This window comes from Sparus aurata, chromosome 18, assembly GCF_900880675.1.
Source record: "Sparus aurata chromosome 18, fSpaAur1.1, whole genome shotgun sequence".
NCBI classification, from domain to species: domain Eukaryota; kingdom Metazoa; phylum Chordata; class Actinopteri; order Spariformes; family Sparidae; genus Sparus; species Sparus aurata.
Genome location: NC_044204.1, coordinates 16,706,296 through 16,721,396, shown reverse-complemented (window position 1 = coordinate 16,721,396; position 15,101 = coordinate 16,706,296). Strand labels below are relative to the sequence as shown.

The window sequence follows — 15,101 nt, the reverse complement described above, 5'->3', positions numbered from 1 at the left end:
GAAGTCTGAGCAGGATAGATCACTGCTGTTCAGACACGCACACTGTGATGAGGGTTCACAACCAAACTGATTCATTTAAAGGACTGACTTCAGTGAATCACCGACTTACTAATAACTTCTACTTTCAGTTTGAACAAATCACATTCTTCATATTGATTCGCTGCGAGTAGAATCTGAATCATTCACGTTATGTAAGTATGTTCCTCTGAGAGTTGGCAACTATAGACCTCCAACAGGTCCAGTCAGTTCAACGGAATCTGATGAAACGTTACCTCTCATATCATGAGGGTGCTTCTTTTGCATCATGGTTTGTGTTTTATTTGCATGTGAGTGGTGAGGAAATAAAGGCTAGGAGGCCGTACCAAAGGTTCATGCATATTTTATTCAAGAGTAAAAAAGTGGATCGTCCCATGGGGCATGCTTACAGTGTTAGTGACTGGGGAGTCAAATCAGAAAGAGAGGAGAAAGAGAGAGCGAGAGACAGAGGGATAGAGAGAGAGAGAGAGAGAGAGAGAGAGAGAGAGAGAGAGAGAGAGAGAGAGAGAGAAAGAAAGAGAGAGAGAAAGATAAAGAAAGTAAGTACCGTGGCACAATTTCTATGGCACAGGGTCTCCCAGGGGGGTTCACCTCTCCCAAAGAAGCACAACAAGATCAACCAAGGAGCAACGCAACATGAAGAGCAACCAGCAGAGAGAGAGAGCTTAAATATTAAGAATAATGTCCATAATAAATAGAATCATAATAATCATAGAATCATAAATATCATCAAATAACAAGAGGAATCATCAAGAATTATGATCAGAGAGAGAGTACACTTTTTTCCTTTAAATTGTGATGGCAACACACCGGCTCTTCTGTTAAAATGTGTCTTGCTGCTTTTTGCTTGGAACAGCGCAAATTTTAACCATGCAATCATGCTTTGGGCTGCCTGAATGCCTGTGCCTCTGTATATAATATGGTCATTCATCAATGCTAGTTTAATATTTGTTTATCGTTATTCATATTTATCATTAAAAACAACTCCTGTACATCGACAAAGAAGAGAGGAGAGAACGTGGACTTGACACTTTGAATAGAAGCGTACTGTCATTCTGTACAGCGTCGAAAGAAACCAGAAACACAAGTTGTGAAAAAAGAGAAAAAGAAAAGAAAAAAAGAGAGAGAAAACATGAAAAACAACCGAATTAAAACACAAAATCAATAAAAAAAATAAATTAAATTAACATTATGTACAAAATAAATTATTAATTATTCCTCAGTTCATTTATATTAGCCAGAAAAACAAAAAGAAAAAAAAAATCCTACCATAGTGAAACACAGAGCACAAATATAATTTTCACATTATTATCAAAGAACTTAACTCTGCATGCACTGATGCGTTAATATAAATGCTTTACAAAGACCTTTTCTTCTGACTTCTTCTTGTTGTCTTGGCCGCTGCCTTGACAAGAAGAGTCGGTTTCCTCTGTGAAATATAATTTCCTGCTTTTTAGGCCGGAGATTCCACGGCCATCACTGCTGTTTTTTTTAGCAGACAGCAACACGGGAGGAAAGGAGGATGTAGAAAGACAATGAATAGAGTGTGACTTCACATTTCAACTCCCCCCGGCTGCCTCACACTACATATAGCATCCTACTTCTGTTATACTGCATCTTGCATCTTGTGAGCATCAGATGTGCAATAAAACCTCTCTATGTTACCTATTTACACGCAACAGGTAGGGAGAAACACTTCTAATCTGATCCGGGCCTTGCTGTGAGCCTTTCCAAAAAAACTGACTGGCCTGTGACCAGAGTTTTGCGTGTGGGGGGGAATCCTCCACTTGACTTCAAGCAGAGGACGGGTGCAGTGTAGTGCTACAAAAACAGGAATCTCCTCCCAAGAGGAAAAGGACAGAGACGGCTCAGATTAGACTGCAGCTGAGATTATCTCCACACATGTCTCTGCAACAGATAAACCACCACACCACACCACACCACACGTCGGAAATTTTTTCTCACTGTCGCCCGCCAGATAGCGAGATCCGCTTGTATTTGCAAACAAAAACACATTTTCAAATATAACTGCACTGACATTAACATGTTGAAGCATGTGCACGCACACAGGCAGGCAGGCATGTCCACAACCCTATAAAATCAACCAATCGCAAGTTTGGTTCCACTTCCTGTTTTTTCGGGATGCAAACAGGAAAAAGAAGCATATGTATCTTTAATGCTCCACCCCCTGATCAGCAACCCCCGCCCTTGCCCTGCAAAAACTTGACCCCGCGACTCACATCACCGACATAGCCACGTCATGCTGACACTGTCAATCCACTGGTGATCCCCAACATACTCGGTGAACAGCAGCTCCTCCTGTTTGGTATGGGGAGTGTTTTTGTAGTTTCTTTCCTGTTGTTGTGCAGGTACATGGGAGTTGTAGTTCTCTAAATAGGGCCGATCAGTTCGGTGAAGAGACTCAGCCTTTGGTGCTAAAGTCCAGGTACACTCATGCCTTTACATACAGCTGAGGGCAACGGGAGAGGGGTATGTATCGTGTGAGTTTGTGTGTGTGTGTGTGTGTGTGTGTGTGTGTGTGTGTGTGTGTGTGCATTGCATGTGTGTGTGATGTTGTCTGTAGCCTATTCAGTGTGTGAAATATTGTGCGTGCGATGCATGTTTCTTGTGTATATATGCCTATGTACACGAATCTATAAATATGGTACCATATCAGAGTTGTAACAGTAGGTATGTGTCTGAGCATGTGGGAGTGTATGTCCATCACTGTATATTGCTGTTGCTGTCGGTCCCATTGGGCTCTCCCATGTTCATGCGGCCCATCGACAGGCCCACACTGTTGACAGCATCACGTCGCGGAGGCATCCTTTCGTTGATCCGGTCCAGACCTTTGGCCTCCTCGAAACTGCTGATCCGATGCTGCGGGGAGAAGCCTCGTATGGCTGCGGAGACAGGCAGGCACGCACCCACACACAGACACACACACAGAAACATACGTACATGCACACAGAGTTAATATTTAACAAGACATTTAGTAGAATATTGTGTATCCAAACCCCTTGAGTGCTTTGCAGGGAATATTCAGAGCACCGAAATGGATTAAAATTCCAAACCACATTTTACTCATTTATGAAATGTGGGTGTGCACGTGTTTCCAAAGCAATCAGTTTGGCTTGATTCACCGTTTAAATGCCAGTGAGGAAACTGTTCTGATTTAGACCCTGATTATGCTCCCTTCAGCTGGACATTTTTGGTTTGGATAAACAAGCTTCTCTTACATATAGTACATATAGAGGGCTCTCACACCAAAATCCACACACATCAGCCAGTGTTCATCTACTGTTTGAATGCTGAGCTAGGATTAGTTTGACCTCGTGGCTCACAGTGAGTGTGACAGTCAGTGCGACCTGGCCATTGATCCTAGATCAGTAGTCTGAGACACCTGGTGGATAAGCCGTTATGAGACACAGAGTATGGAACAGGGCTCAGCTGCACAAAGTTGGTCGATCGAAGGTCCTTACAACATGTTTCACCTGTGTGAAGAGTTTCTGACAGTCAGCCGTTTGTTTGAACCTAGTTTTGCTGGAGGTTAACATGTCTCCATAAAACTTTGGAGCCTACATGCAAACGTTCAAGATAATTCTCATTCATTCTCTCTCAGGTTGTTTCTTTTAAAACTAGTATCTAAGCTTGCCATATTTTCAGTTTGGTTAGATTTGGATAAAAGCAATTTGTCAATTGCTTAGTGATAATTGGCTGTGTCACAGTTCCTCTCCCTTGGTATGTTCAATGAATAACTTGGGCACTCAATTCTACACATGCAGATCAGTATACTGATCGCAGGGATGATGTGGGCCTGGACACCACCAATCTTTTGGGACATATACTTATTTAAATAGTTAGATGATCTTAATTGTTAAAATGAAGCCAGCGCCAGCAGGTTGTTAGCTTAGCTTCACACAATGACTTAAAACAGGGACACAGCTAGCCAGGCCCTGCCAACTACAATCCAACTACTTGAACCTCTGAAGCTCTCAAATGAACACATAGTATCAGGTTTATACAAAAAGTTTGTTTTGCGCAATTTTTAGTGACTTTCTGTAAAACAGTACTGTACTGTGTACAAACTAAACAAACAACATACAAAATGTTGAACTATTCCTTAAACAAAAGTATGCATCGCAGAATGCAGAATAAAATGCATGATCCCTTACCAGGACACAAAGGTTTAACGAAAGATGACTTTGGTTGTGTTACTGTATGGGCAATGTAGAATCCAGAATTTTTAGGAGGTCGGCCCAAACTAACAGAGAGCAACAGTAGCTAACATTAGTTCAGAGTCCCCTAACATTAACTAACGACCAGTGCAATACAGAAGTTCCACAGAGCTCCTTTACCATGTTTTTGATTAGTCTCTTGTGAGTTCCCCCATTTAAAGGCCAACAATAAATTGCTGGAGTGCCCCTTTAAATCATTCTAAATTATTTCTAAAAAGATAAAAGCTGATAGAGATAACATCTATGGCGACCACTTGCAATGGCTTTTGTCATCAAAAATGATTTTGTGGGAACGAGAAGAAAACTTTATAGCGTGACGCTTTGAGGTCAGCTGAACTGCGGTCTGTGTGTTGACAGATGCTCCTGTGCTGATAAGGAGGTCTGTCTGGAGAGAACTCTGCAGCCACTCTAGAACAATGGCTGCTGTCACATTACCATTGCACACATGCGGCTACTCACAAATATGCCACTGTGCTGCACAGTGGATGTCTAACACCCAGCTACAAATCGTACTACATAACAGAAAAACAGAACACAAGAGATACCCATAATTCATTTGCTTAAACAAATTATGGACTGTAGTTCAGATAAGCCAAAGACAGTGCTAATGGTACAAACACAAACGGCTACAGTCAACTAAAGCATGCAGATTAATGACTATGCCTTTGTACACAGAATATAATACACCAAACACAAATAGCATGACAACAATCTGTTTAGTAGCACAGGAGAACCTGGCAGACCTGTTCCGGCTTCAGACATGTTTGAACTGTCCTCTAAAATATGAAATGTACATGAAATGTTTACAGATGCCAAATTGATCCGCTTTCTCTGCTTTTCTTGAAACAAGTTCTGAGGTTGGATATTTGTCTTAACCTTGGTAACACATTTTCTACGTTAAAGGAGACATATTGTGCTCATTTTCTGGTTTATTATTATATTTGGGGTACTAGGAGAATAGTTTTACATGCTTTGATGCTCATAAAAGACATTGTTTTTTTCAAACTGTCCAGTGCTGAAATGCTCAGTTTTAGCTCAAGTCTCTTTAAGGCGCCCCCTCCTGTATACTATCAGACTCCTCTGATTGGTCAGCTCACACACGCCTTACCCAACCCCTGCTGACAACAGCAGCTGTGCTAAGCCAATTCTTACGCGCCAAACTAACCAAAGGCATATGTTATGCCAATGTTTGACATGGTTATAAAGTGATATGTCACAAAGTCATGGAATTAAAGGCGTGACTACTGACGAGGCGTTTCAGGAGTGGCATTTTCTGCTGGAGAGCAGAGCTTCTGTTGGTGCCAACTTTGAATCTTTTTCAACTTTCAAGAACTTTTATATGCACAAAAACGTATTTAACACACTGAAGAAAAGTGAAAAAAAAACTCATACGTCTCCTTTAACATACTCTAAACGCAAGGTTAGCTTAGTTTGCTTTCAGAGAGATTTCAACCACTTCCACCAGTCTTTTTCAGCAAATGTGTAAAGTGTCATTGCATGTACGAGTACATGACGAGGTCACATCAGCTGTTATCATGTGATTGATGTTCTGTACTTAGACCATGTGAACATTTGCTGAAGAGGGCCAAAGGATACGGTCGAAAGCTTGGTGAAAAGTTTGAGTTTTACCACAAATCAAATTCTAAGAATGGATTCGCGAACTTTATACAAATCCTCCCTTTGCACTTTATTTCCATCATCACAGGTGACTCTTGTTCTGCCGTAGAGAAACAGATTGATTGCATGTTTATCTTCTACAAACTACAGCACCTACTGTATGAAAGATAAAGAAAACACTGTAACACACTGCCGACTATAAGAGGCTTGAGTGACCCTGGCAACCTTCACAACACCCACTCCCACCCACAGCCCTGCTCTTCTAGTGTATGTTTGTGTGCGTGTGTGTGTGTGTGTGTGTGTGAAGAAAGAAAGTTGTGTGTGGATGTGATGGATGTAAATAAATGATTGTGCATGTGTTGGGTGTGGGAGAGAAGATGTAGTGTTGAGTTTCCTGTTTCCCAAGAGAAGGAAAGAGAGTGTGTATGTTATGTGTGTTTTAATGTGGTGGCTTCAGCGTGCGGTGGTTTTAGGCTGATGTGGTTAGAAGAGCTCAGTGCATCGTGGGTAAGGAAGATCTATGACCTTATGAGCATGGGTGGCTGAGAGCGCAGCCATGCTGCACACACATACACGCACACACACGCGCACACACACGCACACACACACACACACACACACACACACTGTGACATGAGTGGGATTTTACCTTCCTCGTCCTTAACTGTCTCGATGGCTTCTATGGCCTCAATGGTAGCTGAAGGATGGGTAGAGAGAAGAGAAGAGTAGAAAGAAGAAAGGAGAGGACGAGAGAGAAGATGACAGGGTTCAAGAGATAAGATGAAGTCCAAAGAAAGAAGGAGGAGAAGGAGGAGAAGAAAGGAGTGAAGGCTGAAACATGCTTCTGTGCAGTTGCGTGTAAACATCACGGACAAGCAGAGCCTTCAGGATCTCATCTTAGTGTTGCCAGTGAACATCAGCCTGACAAAGTTAAACCAGTATTTGTGTCTGACTAACACTGCATAAGAAGGTAGAAAAAATGCAAAAGAATAAATCTATTTAACTGCAAAAGAGTGCACACGCAAGATGAAGCCGATCGAACTGACCAAATACAAATTTTTGTATGACCTTCCGAAATATGATCATCAACTCTCCAACCTATACCTCTCCTTATTTCCCTGTCTGCCTCTCAACTGAACACTGTGAGTTAAAGGGTAACTCCACCAATTTTAAACATCGGAGTACGACTAAATATGCAAGTAATCTGATAAATTACCTCCAGTGATGTCACTCAGTGCCTAAGCATTGTGGGTAATGTAAGCACCACTTTTTGAAAAGGCGTGGAATAAAAAAGGCAACGACTCTGGACTGTCCAACAGTGTTACAGGTGTATAAAGTTAGACCAGTGGACTGCTTTTCAAAACATAATGCCTACATTAACCACAATGCAATTTAGCCACTGAGTGACATCACTGAAGGCAATTTATTAGATAAGATGCAGCTTCCTTTAGAGCAGTGGTTTTCAAAGTGGGGGCTGCCAGAGGGGTGCTAGGGGGGCCTCAGAATCTTGGAGGGAAAATCAGAAAAAATATGCAAAAATGTTTATTTATTTATTTATTTATTATTATCTTTTTTTAATAACCATTTGTCCTAAACCATACAACATGTAAACTGCCATAATCGTTGGATTCTCAGGTTCAGCTCCAAGTTCAGCATGACTACGTCATAATCTATGTTGACCTGGCGGTTGTTATCAAGCCGTTCTGCTCCTCAAGCTAGTGTGTAGCTAGTTAGTGCCAAATGGAGAGGTTTTTGACAACAAATAGACCGAAAGAGCAGACCAACAGCCCTGCCATGGAGGACTTTGCTGCAAAAAACCTAAGAATTTATGGCCAACTAAAATCCGAAAATATGAGGCAGCATACATTAAGTATGGCTTTACAGCCATACAGAAAAATGGCAATGATTGCCCGAAATGTGTCCTCTATCTGGAGACCCTCTCAAACAAGTGTTTAGATGTTCGTTAATAATTTTCTTATGCTAAACAAATGTAATAATTATTGAATAGTGAAAAAAAATAAGAAAATACATTCTAAAAGTTGATGTTTCTTTACATATTTTGTAGCATTGTCTGTGGGTTTGGGGGTCCCCGGCCAGAAGCTAATTCTGTTTGGGGGGCCTTGGCGTGGAAAAGTTTGGGAACCCTTGCTCTAGAGGCACAAAAGTCTTTATACTACTTTTTTACATATGCAGTAGTACTCCATAAGACCTATCTCTACAAAGAATATATAAATACATATGTTTTTAAAAGAAACACATCCCTGTCTCATAAATGCAATGCAGTCACCCGTTGTGCACATTGGGTGTAATTTGTGTGGCAGACACATCTACGAATGCCGTTTGCGACTCAGAGGCATGTTTCAGGCTTTAGTCATGTGAGGCCCTCAGAGCAGCACGGAGGCCATGGCAGGTTCAGAGGGCGCCTGTGTTAGCAGTAGCTGGTGTTAGCACACACACCTCACACACACTTTAGCTGCATGACCTCTCGCTGTATGTCTGGAAGTGTCTCTCTCTCTGCATTAATGTCCCCTACTCTCCTTGTCATTACCTCAGTAACATACACACACAATACCAGCAGGCTGTTAGTATCCTCAGCGCCGGTGAGGTGAGGTGGAGAGAGTGAGTGAGTCAGTGAGGCAGAGGGATGAGAGGAGAACAGTAGTAACAGAAGAGGAGAAGAGGAAAGACGGCAGGACGGTCCAAAGCAGATATTTAAACTGTGTCTGTGTGTACGTGCGTGTGTGTTTTATTTCCACTTTTAAAGGCGTGTCCAGGGTTCAGTTTGTGTTTGAGTGTGTGAAAGACTCACCACTCTGCAGGGTCTGTTTGCCCCCAGACAGCACTCCGCTGGGCAGCATGCCTGTAGGGGTCAGTCCCTTCAGGGTCAACACGTTCTCACTCTCCTCCCTGAGAGACAGACAGAGACAGTGTGTGTTTGTGTGTGTGACAGGTGTGTGTGGATAAAAAGAGAAATCAGGTGATAAAGAGAGAATTACAGAGAATTACACAGTTTCCCTCACTTTGCACCTGCAAGCACTGAAAGTAACAATCTTGTGACTTCCTATTAATTCGGAAGTCACAAGTTTCCAACCCCCCAACAGACACACTCCACCCACCGTAGAACAGAAAACATTTTCGCCATCTTCCCAATGGCTCGAATCTTGTTTTTGATCACCTCTTTCCTGGCTGCTGCTGCACTGGCTGTAAGAGAGTCAAACACAAACTTGTGATTAAATAAAAAAAAATAAAAAAAGTACGTAAATGAGCAAATATGTAATTTCTGCTTTATATTTCTGTTTTTATTTACACATGGTACTAAGTTTGAATCTTTTTGTTTTGATGTCAGTGTTGAGTTCTCCGTACCATCGTAGATCTCCTCTCCGTCGTTCATCAGTTCATCGTCAGAGCAGATACTCAGAACATTGACCAACATCTCAGTCACTGCGTATCAAACACACAGAGACACACACACTCAACCTGGGTCAGAGAGGCACCTGGTGACCGAGGATAATGCTAACCACGAGCGTCAGCGTGCCTGGTTCATGACCATCCGAGGATGCTTTTTGCAAGTCATTCCCCACCTTTCTCTGTCACTGCTCATTTCCTGTCATTTCTCTACTGTTGCTGTCCAAAAAAGGCATAAAATGCCCCAAATCTGACTAAACTCTGGTTACCCACAAGTCCCTAATCCTGTAAGTAGGGGTTGTACACCTTTTTAAGCTGATATAATTGCTATTTTTAGAGAATGTTAAGTGGTAGGGGAGCCATTCGAAGTACATAAAAAGGATCTTCCTTTAAAACTAAGACATTTAGAGAGATTATCCCATGCCCTGCTTTTACTGTCTGTTTAGTGTGCAATGCTGCCTTTATAAAAGGAAACATTAGATAATCCAACTCTTTATCAAATGCAAAATTTGTTGGGAAGATGCTGCTGTGCGGACCTTAAACCACTGTGCAGGGATGAATATACTCTTGTCATGACTGTAGATCTGTTTGTTATGTTGTCTGGTTTTGTCTTGTGTTTTCTTGTATTTGATTTCCATGTCTCTGTATCTTGTCTTGTGTCTTTCGTTTTTCCATGCCCTCATGTGTCCTTTAAGTTCTCCTGTGTATTTTCCTATGTTCCCTCTGGCTCCCTCTGTCTATTGCTTTGTTCCCTTCATGTTCTCATGTGCTCCTCCCCTTCGTTGTCTCACCTGTTGGTCCACCTCACCTGTTCCTCGTCTTGTCATCAGTGTCTGTGTATTTAGTCTCTGTGTTCCCTTCACTCCTTGTCTGGTCATTGTTCTTGTCAGCGCCTGTCTTTGTCCATGCTCCTGTCCATGTGCCTGCTCCTGTCTGATCCTTGTTCCCCACGGTATGTGTTTTGGATTTGAGTTTTGCATTTTGCCTTTTGATTTGAACTATGCTTTTGATTTGAACTTGCTGTTTTTGGTTGCTTCTTTGCCTTGCTTTCATTTGCTACTTTGCCTCTTGCCCCCGTTTTGCCTGCTTCTGTTTTTGTGTTCAGCTTTTAAATAAAGCTCGCCTTTTGTTTCCCCATATCCTTGCCTCTCGTCCGTAACTGCATTTGGGTCCACCCTCCCCTTTTCCATAGTCTTCCCTTTTACCCCAACCTGACAACTCTTGTTCCATGTACATTTACCTTTCTGAGCTAATGATGATCCCAGGTGCTGACTACAAACAAAACTCGTTACATCATAACAATGTCATGTCTTGAAAGCTTTTTACAGTTAAAAGAAAAAGTTACATAATGTTGCATTAATTTTTCAGTACAGCTTGTAGTGGTGTTACATAGATGACTTAGATTTTTACGACTTTGCATTGACTTAGTTGTCGTAATTTGTTGTTTGAACAGATCCGTGAATGCTGCTATTTTCTAACACCTAATGTGAGACTTGTGCCTCTAAAATGAAACTGTAAGGCCAGAACTAACTTCTTTTGTCTTTTATGAGTCTTTTGCTGCTTTACACTACACCAGTCTGATCAATAAATCATATCAGCCCCAAATGCGAACTCATCATCGGCATGGATGACAGCGAACTGTATTAACCACAGCACAAAAGCCACCAAACCCTGGATATCTTACATTTAAATCAAGTTTAATGAGTATTAACACCTTTTAGCCTGGGGTAGATTTATATTGACCAGCATTTCATCTTAAAGGAGACATATTATGCTAATTTTCAGGTTGATCTTTATATTCTAGGTTACTACTTGAGTAGGTTTACATGCTTCAAAGCTAAAAAAAAAAACACACCATCACATATTTCTCATACTGTCCAGCTCTGTATTCCCCCTCGTTCTCAAAAGCTCTTTTTTAGCTCCTGTCAATTTAAGCCCCCCCGCGCTGAATACCCAGTCTGCTATGACACACCTGAGCCTTATGATATTTTGATTATATTTTGCTGCATGAAGCAGAGTCTAAAAAAATGTATGTTTGTGTATTTGACACCTTTTTCTCCCACGAAAGGCAGCGACCAGGTGAAGACATCCATGAAGTTGGGTAGCCAGTACGGATGAGGAGAGCAGTTGAACTGACGGATGTTCATCACATTGTTCTCATACTTCAACACCGCCGCTGGATGCACACATGCACAAACAGACAGACACACAAAGACACAGACACATTAGCCTTACATTTAGTACATTGTCATCCATTATACAAATACAGTTAAATGAAGAAGAGGAACATTATTTTGTCAGCTGTATTATTCCTCGATGTTAGAGTTTGTTCCTGTTCAGTCTTGGATGAAGAATAACATTATGTTCAGTCTCATATAATATGTGCGTATACCTAGCTATGTGTGTCTTTGTGCATGCGTGTGTCAAACCTTTGTTGTTGTAGACATCCAGGTAGTTTGGAGCGGAGAAGATGGTGATGAGGGAGGGGAAACCTGTAGTCTGGCTCTTCCTGTACATACGGTACCTGAAGAGAGAGAGAGAGAGAGAGACAAACAAGACGCCCACGTTATAGCTGGGAAAAAAAAAATATTAAAAAAAGATGTCGTGGATAAAAACCGAGGATTTGCTTCAGAGGTCTTTAAACCAGACAGGGACCGGTTGAAGGCGAGACAGCCACGCATTTAAAAACAAATGAAGAAGGAATCTGTGTGGGCAAAATGACAGGGTGAAGTAACAGTGCCACTGAGCAGCGTACTGAAAGCACACAGTCTTTGAGTGAGGCTGCCAGCATGACAACAAGTCTGGGGACAACTAAGAATCTACAGAGATTAGACATGATGATGAACACAAGCACACAAACTTCATTTATACCCACAAACAAAGCACAGAGGCAGCCTCTACTAGCCAGGTCCCATGAGGAGAAATCACTGAATGCAACCAGACATTTTGCTTATTTATTATAAACAAATCTAATGTAGATGCCCAGCAAAATGTGTTTGTTTTCCTATAAGACTGATTTTCATGTTTTCTTTTATTATGGTGTTCCCAGTGTGCCAGTGTGGCTTTGTTAAAGGTTGTTATTCTCTCTGGAAACTCATGTAATGCCAGTATAAAAACACTGTCATCAGCACCAGCCTGGTTCTTGTTTTGGGCTTTGTTTATTTAAAAACTTTGTCCAAAGCTGGCCACCGTACACTGAATTTGACCATGAGCCAATCAAATCACAGCAAGCTAATGGCTCCGTATCAAAAAGGCTCCTGATTGGCTGACTGCTACACAGCTCTGCCACAATAGCACAGACATTTCTCCCTGTGACCCAGTTTGAACAATTTACTGCTTTTTTTATAGAAGACTGTTCTTCCACATAGTATACAATAATCAACATAGTTATCAGTGTTTTATTTGTCTTGTAATTACAGGATAACATACGTGTGTTACACTGTTGTACTGCAATTTAACTTGACAAATATTAACCAAAATGCTCCAAATATGTAGTAATTTTGTTTATTTTCTTAAGTGTTCCTTGAGCAGTTTGATCACCATCCAGATTTACTTTTAATTATATTCATCTGGATGTGGGTCCCACATTCCCTTTGGTGCATTGTAGAGTGGGATAATTGTGATTGGTGTGAGTCTAAGTATACTCAATTTTGTCCTGTTTTCAGTGTGCACACATAACGTTATTGAAACCTGCCTAGAATTAGGTGCTGAGTGTTTCACTGTAATTGTCTTGATGATGCATTGTCTAAAAGTGTCAGTTTTAAATGAACACACAGTATTTCATATGCACAGTATGTGCTATGTACAGGTACAGAAAAATAAACTACTAGAATTATTGTTTTTTATTTTCATCAGCCCTTGTGCAAGAACACTGAGACCCAAGGACGATTACCCAGACTACCCAGCTGCATAACAGACAAAACGCTGTTAATGGGTTCAACTCAACTCAGCCCAGAGCATAGCTGCCTTAATTGCTGCATTATATTTAGGGGATTTACACTAAGATAACAGATGCCAGGAATGGATTTGTGGGTCAGAAAATTGTGTTCTGCCCCCACTATTATATTTAGACAAGCAGTGCAAACGTTACGTGACTCTTTGCCTTACACCATTCTCTTGCAGAAAAAATGTTCACGTTAACTAACTGTGCTAATAACAACGTTAAAATCTGACAGCAGGCGAATCGTGCAACTTCTTTTCCTGTAATGTGCCAATTCCCTGACAAAGAAAAATAACAGCTCGTAACATGAAATGTCAAGGTAAGCCATTAAATTAAATGGTGCTCCCTTTTAAGCCTAGAGAAGGACTGAGCCGCAACAGTCAGTCAGCTTACCCAGCATCCTGTGCTTCATGCGCTCTGATGATTGACAGCAGGTTGTTGGTCTGTAAGAACTCACACACTGCCGGGTAACTGGGGACAGAGAGACAGACACAGAGAGGGGGAATGACAGCAAGTGAGTGCATCTAAAATTCAGGCAGTAAAAAAATCATTACATAGCAAATATCACATGTTATCATATCAAGAGTCCTGTAAACCCCAAAACAGATGGAGCTATTGTTTCTTCTTGTTTTTACTCAATCAATCAATCAATCAAATTTTATTTGTATAGCCCTTTACAATATCCGGACGGTACCCAAAGTGCTTTACATCAATGCAATAAAATAGTACATAAAAACACAAGAAAGTGCTACAGTGCTGCAAGAAAACACAAAGTGCTACTAGTGCTGCAGGGTGTTAAAGGCCCTCTAAAAGTGCATAAAATAAAAACAGGCAAAATAAGTACACCTAAAAGCAGGACTACCCGAGTCAGAGTTAAATGCCAATTTAAAAAAAAAGTTTTTGAATGTCATGTCTAACTGAAAGCAGCAGGGGGCATCAGTGAGCATGAGGCAGGTCTGAGCAGGGCTCATGGCCTCCCCAGTGCTGTAGGAGCTCACACTAGTTGGTGGATTGATGCTGTTTCTGCTATACATAGAGAAAACACTGTGTTCTTCACAGGCTGCCGGCTGCACCGATGACCCATCTGTCTGTCAACTCCGGCTCCCCATCTATACATTCCTCCATTTTTATTTATTTCATTCTATCTTTCATCTTCCAACCCCACCATCCTCCTCCTATGTTGCTCTCCTCCTTTCTCCCACTGTATCTTAATATCACTCCATATCTGGCAGGAGTAGCCAGTCGTCATAGCAACAGAACCGTGCAGTCTCCCTGGGGATTGTGGGATATCGTTTCATGCTGAAACAGAACTGTGTGTGTGTGTTTGTGAATGTGCCGTGTTTATGTGTTTGCTAGTGCACTGAATGTGTGTGTGGTGTGTGTGTAAACTGGCCAAGATTTTTCTGTCTCTTGTACAAATCCCAGTGATTGTTATTGGATCTTGGATGTGGTGTAACAGTGCAGGGAGCATCTCTCTTCCTCTCTCCTCATCACCAACATCCCACACCAATAGCCAGAAGTCCGCCTAAAACTTATTATATTCCCAGTTATAGACAAAGGCAACATCAGGCCAATGCCAGGCGACCATGAGGCATCCAGATCATTAAAAACACGTCGAATGAGCCCAACATGACAGAGACAGGAGCATGTTTGAGGATCGGTCTTACTTCTGGCTGCATGTTTCAGCTGCTAATTTCCAATAATATTGTTCTTAGTGTGTATTTTGTATCTCTGAATATTGATTTCACTCTGCCTTATTTGTTATCAGGTCATATTGCTGAGCTTCATACAAAGAGGGATCTACTGCATCAAGGCTACCAGACTATATTCACTCACATTCAAGTAGATTTTCTTCTAAAATAAAC

At 41.5% G+C, this 15,101-nt stretch overlaps 1 protein-coding gene across 3 annotated transcripts in view; it reads right to left on the bottom strand.

The window, feature by feature from the left end:
* Nucleotides 1-362: 362 nt before the first annotated feature.
* Nucleotides 363-15,101, bottom strand: part of LOC115569089 (serine/threonine-protein phosphatase 2B catalytic subunit alpha isoform-like) — a 40,176-nt gene continuing 25,437 nt past the window's right edge. For 2 of the 3 annotated variants that reach the window (XM_030397005.1, XM_030397006.1), the window contains exons 7-14: nucleotides 13,630-13,707; nucleotides 11,726-11,820; nucleotides 11,347-11,472; nucleotides 9,255-9,332; nucleotides 9,008-9,092; nucleotides 8,701-8,798; nucleotides 6,541-6,588; nucleotides 363-2,939 (exon numbers count right to left, since the gene is read on the bottom strand). In XM_030397005.1, coding sequence (XP_030252865.1) covers nucleotides 2,761-2,939; nucleotides 6,541-6,588; nucleotides 8,701-8,798; nucleotides 9,008-9,092; nucleotides 9,255-9,332; nucleotides 11,347-11,472; nucleotides 11,726-11,820; nucleotides 13,630-13,707 — 787 coding nt within the window. In that variant the 3' untranslated portion in view covers nucleotides 363-2,760. The remainder of the gene's footprint in view (nucleotides 2,940-6,540; nucleotides 6,589-8,700; nucleotides 8,799-9,007; nucleotides 9,093-9,254; nucleotides 9,333-11,346; nucleotides 11,473-11,725; nucleotides 11,821-13,629; nucleotides 13,708-15,101) is intronic. The other variant, XM_030397007.1, reaches the window with a different exon arrangement.